This window comes from Vigna angularis, chromosome 2 (genome assembly GCF_016808095.1).
Source record: "Vigna angularis cultivar LongXiaoDou No.4 chromosome 2, ASM1680809v1, whole genome shotgun sequence".
Taxonomy (NCBI): Eukaryota; Viridiplantae; Streptophyta; class Magnoliopsida; order Fabales; family Fabaceae; genus Vigna; species Vigna angularis.
In genome coordinates this window covers 50,562,525-50,574,034 of record NC_068971.1, presented here as the reverse complement: position 1 = coordinate 50,574,034, position 11,510 = coordinate 50,562,525, and the positions used below count along the sequence as shown (strand labels likewise).

At 35.1% G+C, this 11,510-nt stretch overlaps 2 protein-coding genes across 2 annotated transcripts; both read left to right on the top strand.

Annotated features, from left to right (window-relative positions):
* Positions 1 to 586: 586 nt before the first annotated feature.
* On the top strand, positions 587 to 3,385 carry LOC108328035 (uncharacterized). The gene is made up of 4 exons (XM_017561809.2): positions 587 to 1,142; positions 1,308 to 1,582; positions 2,799 to 2,975; positions 3,091 to 3,385. The coding sequence occupies exons 1-3, from the start codon at positions 866 to 868 to the stop codon at positions 2,862 to 2,864; spliced, it is 618 nt and encodes a 205-aa protein (XP_017417298.1). The 5' UTR covers positions 587 to 865; the 3' UTR covers positions 2,865 to 2,975; positions 3,091 to 3,385.
* A 1,685-nt stretch (positions 3,386 to 5,070) lies between these two features.
* Positions 5,071 to 10,581, top strand: LOC108329537 (nuclear pore complex protein NUP88). Its single transcript, XM_017563793.2, has 9 exons — positions 5,071 to 5,547; positions 5,664 to 5,815; positions 6,264 to 6,386; positions 7,027 to 7,171; positions 7,290 to 7,351; positions 7,709 to 7,925; positions 8,054 to 8,962; positions 9,227 to 9,476; positions 9,954 to 10,581. The coding sequence occupies exons 1-9, from the start codon at positions 5,281 to 5,283 to the stop codon at positions 10,232 to 10,234; spliced, it is 2,406 nt and encodes an 801-aa protein (XP_017419282.1). The 5' UTR covers positions 5,071 to 5,280; the 3' UTR covers positions 10,235 to 10,581.
* The last annotated feature ends 929 nt before the right edge of the window (positions 10,582 to 11,510 follow it).

Below are 11,510 nucleotides of genomic sequence, written 5' to 3'. Positions count from 1 at the left end.
TAATTTTCTTTCCATTTTCAAAAAAAGTAGAGAGAAATTTATATTTTTTCCTTTTTCTTTCAAAAAGATATTAAATAAAAAAACATTTTTTACAGACTCATATTTTCGAGAAACAAAAGTTTCTCTTTTACTAAACTTTTATATATATTGGAAATAGTTCGGCATCACATTGAACAACATTTGTATATGTAGATTTTGTGACATAATTTTTTTCTATCAGATATAGATACAGATTTTATTTTAATTTATTGTGTTTCTTTTCTTACCATTTAAAATGGAATAGGTTTATACTTCACCCTTCACTCTCCCATTAGGGAGATTTTAATAGGGAAAATATCAGAAAAATCTTTTTCAGAAGGATAAAGATTCATGTTTCATCCCAATTCCCAGCACAAACGTATGCATATGGGGTGACGTGGTACACCACCATCAACAAGCACCATACAGCAACAATCATGGGACACGTGTCAGAGACTTAGAAGTGAAATTGGTAGCTGGTGCATACACAGGGAATAACCCACACCAAATAAAAAAATAAAATAAAAAATAAAAAGAGAGATATAAAGTGGATTGTGGTTTAAGCTTTTAGGTATTGCCGTTGGTTTAGAGAGAGAAAGAGTATCAGAAGGGTCCCTCTATATGTGCGTGTAAAGTCCCAACTAAGCATTTGTCATCACTCAAAGAGTGGACAAGTCCGGTCAAATTTGTTGCACCTTGGCCTGCACCTTCCTTCAACCTCCTCTTCCTCTAATTCTTCACCCTCTTAATTAAACCCTTCTCCCTCGTTCCCCTTGTCGTCACAACACAACAACATCAACAACATCACATACTCTTTCCTTTCTGCAACACAATCATAGGATCCACCATGGCTTTTTCCTCAAAAGAAGAGAAATCCAAGAGAATAATGAGGGGCTTCAAGACTCTCTTCTTCTTGATCACTATGGTTATATCGCTTCTTCTTTTCTCTGCCCCGGTTCTTCTTGTTATCGCCGATGCGCTTCTTCCTTCCGCTCTTCTCTCCACCATTTCCTCCTCTTCTCTCTCCTTGGAAAATCTCGCTTCCCATTTCCACGACTACGATTTCCGATACTCCCTCATTGATATACCCCTCATCTCCATAATACGATCCTTCATCATCTTCTGTAAGTACACACACTCCTATTCACACCACAAAAACTATAATTAGCCACCACTGATTGAAATCAATTTTTCTTTTGATTTTAATCCAGGTGAAGTTTTGTACTGATTTTCGAGGACCCTTTTGAAGGTTGTTTACTGGGTTGTTAACTTTTTTTGAATTTTTGTAGGTGTTTATAGCTTGTGTGACGGACCCAGGCTTTCGCACGGACCTTATTTGGGGATTACGACCATGTGTTCTGTATTGTCTCTGATGTTTGTGTCGTTGAAGGCTGTTTACATCTTCAGTGTTCGGGGGATTGATCGAAGTGGGTATGTTGGAGGGACCGAAATAGCTCTGTTCGTATGCTCTTGTGCGTTGGCCGTGGGGCATGTTGTCGTGGCCTACAGAACAAGTTGCAGGGAAAGAAGAAAGCTTTTGGTCTACAAAATTGACATTGAAGCTGTAAGTGTCTCCTCCCCTTGCACACGCCATTTTCCTTTCCAGCAAAGCTAAATTAAACTTTAAAATTAAAATTATTGCGTGTTTTAGTGGAACAAGATAGTTTTGCATAACAGCGTACTTTTGGAAATTCGTATCTTTTTCTAGTAAAGTTTAAGCCAATTTCTCTTTTCTTAATCGTTTTCGGTGACGCGGGGTTTACACGGAGGGAAACTGATGGGAATTTTTGTGTGGTAGGAAGGACCCACTAAGTACCGTTTTTTATGATCAAGGAAACTTCAATAAGGCATTATTATTGACCTCAGTACAGTATAAAACTTTGTCTAGTAATTCTCTACCTACAATTATGGTGTTTTATTAGTGCATTAATTGATGGTTTAGGATAATCTTTTGTTCTACCACTTTTCTTGCACAGAAAACTGTTGTAGGGTTGGTTTTGATTTTCCCCGCCTCTCTAAAGGTCAATAGTTTGGTTCGTTGACAACTCCCCTTGAATGCACAAGAGCAAAATTCAAATTAAGTCGTACATTTTATTTTATTTTCAGCTTTGGCAACACAGCTCGTTGACTTTTCTAAACAGCCAAATTGAGCTGGTTGGAAATTGGCCACAAAGTGCGGTCATATGGGGATGTTGGACTCCTCAATAAATCGTCTATGTCAAATTATTCTTAAAAATTCTTGGATCCTAAAATTTGTTTATTAAAAACATTTTCTTTCTTATCTTTGATCGAAACAGGACTTGGTCTCCTACATATAAATCCTCTTTTGAAGTCTCCTTCATCCTTGTGTTTGAACAATAGCCGCCCTTAATGGATGATTAAAGTCCACAATATAATATAATATATAGTTTACAAATATCTAGATATGCATTTGATCATGTGCGTATGCAGAGAGTTATGCTTAACCGTTAACTTATTTTGATGTTAAATACCACTATTATTTTTTTTCTTACCTAAGATCACAGCCTTCAATATTGCCATCCCTGTTGGCACCCTGCAAGTTGAGGGTTCCCACTAACAACTGTTATAGAAAAGGTTTCTCTCACCTAGTTAGTTACCCGACATAAACAAGTTATTCCCACGTGCTTACCTCATACCATATATAATAATAATATATAATATTATTATTCCTATATTCTCATATTTTTACATGTTTATCTGAATAAACAGATTCAAATTGATCAAGACATTAACCATGTGCTCTTTTGATGCCTACGCAGATTTCAGCTTGCAAAAATGGGTATCCCAGGTACCTCAAGATTCCTCAGGAAGAACGAATCAAATAAACTCACTATGTCGCTCCAACATTAAAGTAAATATATCATCTATGGATTGTCGACTAACAACTTCAGCTATTCATATTACATATGTTTTTGCGTGCGTCAAGGCTCGCTACGGTAATTATCTTTAATCACGAAATACTTAACTTTTTTTGGTAAAATTAAACAGTGATTAGTGAAATTAAAAAAATTAAAAAAATCTAAGTGTTTTCTTTTATTTCTTATTTTTCAGGTTTATCCAAAGGATGCCGGCGACCTCGACACCTAACTTTCTAACCTCGGATACTGTCAGTTTACCGCTACCAGGATACATAAAATTGTTGAATGGTGTTTAGGTAATAATTATAATGAATATATGCAATAGAGCTTCGTATTTGGCGATTTACATGTATATGTATTTTGTTTTGGTATTTATGTTCTTCCTTTGCAATTATTTCGTGTATATCTTACTGTACATATATAAACAACTGAATGCATCGTCAGTGCTGGATTCTAATTACGATATGACCTTCATTTCAAATTGTTGCACTAATTCGGTCTTCTGATTTAGCTTTCAAGAGGTTTACATTTTGTTTTTTAAATTGACGTTTTCTTTCGCTCATACCTTTCAAATTATTATTTTTTTAAATAGTTAAAACAATAATCATGTAACGATCATAAATAAATATTAAAAGGTTTGGCAATATAAATCATTAATTTTTCATCGGTATGTAACGTTTTTAGTACAAAGTAAATTGTTGAGGAATTTGCATTGAATAAACGCTGTCAAACCAAACTAGCTTAGTGATCATAACGAGTTATTCTTTGATTTTATATTAGTTTTAGTTTAAATTTTAAATAAATTTTTTAATCAGTAATATATTTTTCAACTACATTAAGTTAAATACATTGATCTTGGAAACATATTTTTATTTTTTTAATTTATTGGCTTAAACCTTGCCAAAAATCATTGACTATGTCTTTGTTGCACCTAACTTGTTATTTGGTTCTCAATAATAAGAAAACTGGTCATTTACCTTCTTTTTAGAAACTATTGTATTAGATTAAAAGAGAAAAAGTTATTATTATTGATAACAAGACTAAATTGATCTAATAATTGGTTTAGTTAATAGTTAAGCGTTGGAGCTAAGTTACTACATGTTTGTATTAAGCCTCGAACTGGTAATCAAATAATATATGGATTTGATTTAAAAACAAACCAAAATCTTGAGTGATAGTCTTTGTGCAAACAAATTTTTTTTTCTACTTTTCTTTCACTCGAGCAATAACTCAGTTCTCAAGAAAAATGTGTACAACAGTAGTAACAGTAACATTGCATATCAATTTAAAAGAATTCAAATATCATTCTAACTATTACCTTACCTTATTTTGATCATTCAAATACAACAATTATGTGTTATGAATTTAAGCGTAAATTGAAAGTATCGCATTTGATATGAGTTAACTAAATGAAAACAATATATAAAAAAGGAAAGTTGAAAGCGGTGTCTCATATTATATATGAGTTTATTCATTATTAATTGAAAATGAATTTTGTAAGTGTTTTGCCTCAGAGAACTCACAAGTGATAGATAAATAATGTGGAAGGAACTCAAAAGAAAATATTATTAGAAAATACCAATCTTACCCTTTAGTTAAAGTCAAAATCCTAGACATTTTTCCTTTAATTTTTTCTTGAGCCGCATCTCTCCCTCTCAGCTGTGTGTTCCTCACCTCCAATCCTCTCTTATAAATCGAGTTCCTGCACCTCCCTCATTCCCTGTTATAATTTTAATGAGGGTTAGTTTGGAAATTATAAGTTGGATGGGATACAAGAAGAAAAAAGGGAAGTACATGAAGAAAAATACAAGAAGAAGCCGCATCTGAAATATATAAATCTTCCAAAGGGCTGACAGCGTTACTCCCTTCCAAAAAGGGCTGAAAGCGTACTCTCTTCGCCACCACAAACAGTGCTTCCTGCACCTTTTCATTTCTTTTATGCCCGTTCATATTTAATGTGGTGGTTAAAATTTTTAACTTTTTCTGATTTCCAACCACTTCATTAATGGTTCCCACCAATATATGAATGCACTCCTAGAGTAAGAGAGTTAAAAGTTAAGGTTTTAAGAAAAAGTTAAAAAAGTAAAGAGTAAAAGTAAATAAGAATATTTTTGGAATTAAAAAAAAATAAGGAGGTGTAGAGAGTGTATGGTGGTGAAGGGAGTAAAGGGCTGATGTGGTCTTTTGGGCCTCTTCAATCCACAATCAACTCAGATAGGAGGACAAACAAAAAATGTTTCAAATTTTTCAAAAGCAAAGAGCTGGTACGACGTCGTTCTTACGCATCGAGGAACCACCCTGCCGGAAAGAAAAGCAGCGAGGGTTCGAACTGTGAAAGTAAAACTCTAAGGAAGAAAGAAGGAAGCACAAGACAGCAACAACGATGAGAATCACGTTGGAGCCGAGCTCGGAGCCGAGCCCAAGCCGCTCCCAAACTCCCAAAGACGAAGTCGAGTGGGTCCCACTTGCCAAGCACCCTCTCTTCACCGCACACGGCGGCGCCACCGTTGGTGGTTACCGGAATCTCCTGGCCTGGGACGGAGCATCGCGCCTCTACTTCTGGGACACGAACAGCCGCATTCTTCACCGCCTATCTCTCCGACTTGGCGACCCCGATCCCTCTTCCGTCCTCGCCTCTTCTCCCTCGAAGGTATCTCTCTCTCTCTCTCTCTCTCTCTCTCTCTCTCTGTGTGTGTGTGTGTGTGTGTGTGTGTGCATTTAGAACGGAATCCAATGTATGGTAATTCGTTATGGAATTTGAAACAGGTGTTGCAAGCAGACGCCGAGCTCGATTTCGACGTCCACAAAATCTCCGTCAACAGGAACGGAACAGCGATACTTCTTTTCGGTTCCGAAACGCTCTCTGTTATGTATCTTTACGGACGCGCATCTAAGAAGGACGTGAACTTGATTTGCAGGTACAATTGCAAGTTGAATTTACTACTATAATATGCTTTTTCTCTGCTACCGGATAATCTTAGTTTTTTCTTAAATATTTATTGTTTTCGATTTATGTTTATCGGATTTTCTAATTTATTCTTGAGTTGCATTGCATAGGAAGAAGGTTATGGTTATAAATTATAGGAAAATTGATCGAGGGACACGTATGTGCTGCTTGAGCTAGATACCCAGGGAGGGATAGAGATAGGCGGGAAAGAAAGGTAGATATGATACGATATGATGAAAAGGGAGATAGAGAGAAGGGAAGAGCGTCAATTAGATATATAAACTATTCAGGTTTCTCAACGTATCAATACTCTAAACTATAATGAGTGTGTGCAATTTTTTTTATGTTGCTGGAGTTGTGAGCTTTTCCTTACCATCGTAGAGTTTTTAACCCTTTTTTTTCTGGATATCTTGTTGCAGGACTATTACTGTTGGTTCTCAGACATATTCCACTGGTGGCAATGATATTCGGGTGTTACAAGCATTATGGCACCCTTACAGTGATACTCATTTGGGGATTCTTTCTTCTGACTCAGTTTTCAGGTAAGCTATTTTTATAACGAGGTAGAATATTGAATATTATTTACTATGGTGTGACATATAAAGCATGGATTTTGGATATTCAATGGGTCATCTTGGTTTATGCTAGACTGGAAAGATATTGCTGTTGGAATGGCTTCAAATGCAATGCTGAACTTTAGAAAATGAAAGGCTACAATTTTACAAGGGAATAAATATATCAGCTTGGTATTGTAATAGGTTAAAAAAATTTCATGGTAAATTGCGTAGTCTTTCTAATCCTATTATCTACATTAGTATGAGAGTATAACAAGTCTAGCGGATATAGGCTCCCATCCCATTTGTCATAAGAAAATGAAAATTTTCATCCAGCTATTGGTTTTTAAGTCTTTGCTAATTTTGTTCATCCTTATATCTAATAGTTAAATTTTATCATTAGTTTTAAATTTCATTTTCTTGGAATTTGATTGGATTAGTTTCACGTGCACAATACGGTCCGTAGTCATAAAAATATAATAGGTGTGTACTTGTTTTAACATCAAAATTTCGTACTGATGCCTTTTGTTTTATTTTGTGTATGTCTGTTCTTTCTTGGTTGGATAAGACGTTATTTAACTGAGTTATGTGGTCGTGTTTCCCTCTAATTGCAAACTCATTTTTGTAGACTTTTCAACCTTGCTGTGGATCCTTTGCAACCAGAGCAAGAATATTATTTACAGCCTGTCGAGCCTGGTAGATTTAGAAATGCCTCATCAGTTTGCCCAGTTGATTTTTTTTTTGGGGGTGACCATTTATGGGACAGGTTCAGTGTAAGTTCTGATATTATTTTTATTTAACTACTAAGTATTGTTTTTTTGGTCCATTTTACATTATCTACTGACGTTACATATTAGTTTTAAACATTTTATTTATTGTGCTACTCAACAGGTATTTGTTTTGTTCAGTAATGGGGCTATCTATGTACTTTGCCCAGTTGTGCCATTTGGAAGGTATTTTACTGCTCTTATTTTATCTCTCTCTCTTGTACTACAGAAATATCATCAGTACTTGCTGCATTATGGTTACGTTTGAAAAAAGCATATATAGCGACATAAGCATTTGTATGGATATCTGGGAGAGAATATGAAAATAATTAACCTTATTTCCTCTTCAACTATGGAATCAACTTGTATAAGAACTTATTCAATAATTGCCTACTTCAACGGTTTACCCAAATGAAACCTTAATGTCTTTTGGCCATTTTTTAATGGTTGTTGTTTCATGATAGATGAAGTTATTTATAGAAAATACTTGTAACCTACTCAGATATTTTCTAATCCGTGACTGTTTTCTCTGGTTCTCCACAGTCTCTTCAAATGTGAGTCTTTGGTAGAAATATACAATGATGCTCACACATTTGGAATAATATCAGCCAACCCTGTTGCTGCGAGTAATTCAAAGTTGGCAATTTCCTGGTTAGAAGCATCATTTCCTGAGTTACAGAACCAAGATACTGAAGGAGACAGCCTGTCCTTGCTAAGAGCTCATGCTTATTCTTTGTTTGATGCTTCTCTTGTCTTGCAGGTATACATATACTATGAACTAGACTTTTGTCGGCTGTGTTATCAATAGATGGGAAAGTGCCTGTCAGATTGTTCCATCAGTGGCAGTGTTACATAATATGATTGTATGTTATGTTTTTGAATTTGTAGGGACCTCTGCAAAGAGTAGGTCAGGATGGAAATGGAGATTCAGTAGGTTGTAGTACAGAATGTGAAGGTCGTGCAGTTAGTTTTCTCTACAATTTAGTCAGCAAAGACTCAATTTTGGTTACTGCCTGGAGTGGTGGGCAATTGCAAATAGATGCTCTTGCCGATGAGATCCAACCTGTCTGGTGTGTTGGTAGTCCGCCTCGTCTCCGTGTTGATTCCCATGACCAAATTCTTGGCCTTGCTATGATTTGTGAGTCAATTACCTGCAGCAGTTTGGGGAAGGTTGATCATAATGCCTGGTTGGGTAATCCACCCCCTTTGCTGAGACTGGCTATTGTTGATTTGGCTCTACCACGAAGAGCAGAAAGTGGTTATAATATTTCTTTGTTCATTGATATGCTTATGCCAGAAAGAATATTTTCCCTTCATGATGGAGGGATTGACTCGATAGTTTTACATTTTCTTCCTTTTACAAGTCAGTCGAATGGCAAGGATGATACAATGAAGACACCGTCTGTGCACCCTGTGTTAAATACTTGCCAGAGTGGATACACCTCAGAACCCTCATTTTGTGGCTTTGTGTCTTTATCGGATTCATTTGGATATTCATGGATTGTATCTATTACACTTTCTCTTGAGTGTGTTGTGCTTGAGATGAAAAGTTGGAATCTCTTGCTTCCTGTAAGCATTGATATGGAGAAGAAACCCATTTCATCAGAGGGGGAATCAAAGGAGAGGGATATACCAACAATAATTAGCAAAGAACTACTTAGTGGACCGAAGGAGGTACTTGTTCCCCATGCCTCTCCAAGTTTGCGTTCTGTTGCAGCTGATTCAATTGAAGGTCGATCAACATTACATCAGTATTTCAAGCTGTTTCATGAAACTTATGTGGAGTATGGACATAAGGTAGGACTACCATAGTGTTCCAGGCTTTTCTTCTTGATTCTGATTCATCCAAGTTACTACTACTTGAGCAATATATTTTCACTAGAAGATCGCTTTAGGAAAAAATAGACATTGCATGTTAATGTGTCAACCGAAGTAGTTCAATATAATTTAATTCATTAGTTTTCTATTCTATATCCTATGTACTCTATAGGGGATTTCTAAAATCAGCTATAATTTTTATAATAACTGTTGGATCTCTTCCATTGCATTTTGTCATAATAGGTGTACCTGGAGCTCAAGCATCACGCACCTCAGTTGAATAAAATCATTAATGACCAACATTCTCGCTTAGGCGAAGCACAGCAGAAACTTTTGAACGTTGAGAAGAAAGAGGCTATATTACAGAAAAGGTTAGGTCGTGCTATTCAAATGCACAATTCTTTGGAAGAGCGCTTGCAACAATTAAGGAACTTACCTTGTGCTCACAAAAAACCGCTGTCCAGAGCAGAGCGGCAGTTTAAATCGGAGCTTGGTAATGGATGTTTGATCCCTTTGTCTTCAGTACTTACTGTTCATAAAATTTTGAATACATTTTCCAACAGATTCATACATAAATCCTGATCGGATAAAATTAATACTTATATAGGAGAAAAAATGAAGTTTTTCTAATAGATTAAAATCAGCTTATATATTGTAATTTCTAAAAAGGTTAGATGAAAGTTATGATACAAATTAATTGCATAAGTTGATAGTTTATAGATGTTTTATTCATTTTACTTTCTAATTTTATTTTTTTTACAAGTTTTTATGAAGAAGTATATACATAAACTTAATGGTTTGCAATAATAGTATGCTTTTCACAAGAGCTCTTTCTGAATCTAGACATGTTTACTTTCTATCTCTTTTCCTTTGCCTGATGCATCATTCCCTATTCTGCATCATCTATTGTCATTTCTTTCTGTCTACTGAGAATTTTTTTCAAAAGCACTAAATCATCCTTGTTTTCCAGACCGCTTTAAGGAAGTTGAGTTGGATGCTTTGCATTCTTCTGTTGATGCGGTAAGTGCAAGGCTGAGAAGGCACTTGCAAGCTTCGAAAGCTAATCAGCAACAGAAAACAGCTGGGAAGAAAATTAATGCTGTAGACAGTCAGATATCCATGCTCAAATCGTCTCTTGAAAAACTCTCACTGGTAAATACTGAGAATTCAAAGAAAGTTAAACTTGTGGAGTCTACATTGAAAAACAAAGAAAGAAGTAGCGGCAGAGAATCAAGCCTGCCTTTGCCCTAAAACCGTCCTGTGGTATCTGCTTTCTTATCTGGACCGGTGAGGTTTCTATTATGATCCTGTTGCTGCACTCCACTAGTTTAGTCACCTCCAATTGTCTCCAAAATTTGGGAGTGAAGTTGACATATTTACATTAGAAAATACCTTCATGTCAACATCAATAGGAAAAAGAAGGTAGCAAAATCTGTCGTATACTTGTACCGAGCTCCCTTTTCATTGTCAGTGTTTGCAGAGAAGAAATGCTAGGAATCCATGGTATTTCCATTCTGATTACAATGGAACATACAAGAGACTGGCTTTTCAATTGCCTTCATGGAAATTAGAGTTATTCAAAAAATCATTTATTTGAATTTGTTCTGTTGTATGAGCTGTACGGGTCCTTAACATCCCTTGGTGAACAATCTCCGGCTATATATGAATGTAAAAATAAAATAAAAATAGCAATGAGTAAAATGGATGAATTAAACATAACTAAACTGAATTACGTAATTCGGACATATTGAATTTAACTGAATTATATAAATTGGTTGAACAATCTAAATTGTCGAAATACTTCAAACATAAATCTTATTTTGGAACCCCTTTTTTTTATATATATTTTTGAATTACACAAAGTACAAATAAGTTTAAACAGTTTAATTTAGAGAAAAATCAATTCTAAAATCTAAACAGGAGTAGTTTGGTTCAGACATTTTGAACCTGTTCAATTTTTTTAACGCAGATTAGTTTTGTTTTACAGAGTTTGGTTTAGTTTTATTCTTCTAGACAGTCTTTGTTTAGTTCTATTATTTTACAGTCTAATTGTAATTGAAATTGTTGACGAATATACCCGTTCTATTTATTTATGCGCCAACATCTTGAAAAATAAAACAACAAAAGCTTTTAGAAAATAATTTCCTGAAGAGAGATGCTGAAACAAACTCGAATAGTAAAACACACAGGCAATTCTAAGCAACAACAGATAGCGCCTGTACAGTCCTTTTGAATAAATAACGCAGAGTAGTTTTCAATGTTCAGCATAGATTAAATTATAAATGTTCCAACGTCGAGTGTACAAGATAGGTCTGTTAGAATAAATTACTATATTCGTAAAAGAGACACTTCAAAAGATAAGATGTATATAAATTACTTTTAATCTCGATACTTATATTATGTGAGATTAATAGATACACAGGAATTAGGTTTCTAAATGAACAACGGTGACTCTTACTGCGACAATTAGAAACTTTGTTTTTATATATTTTTCAAACAATGAACAATGATGTTTTTATATCTTTTT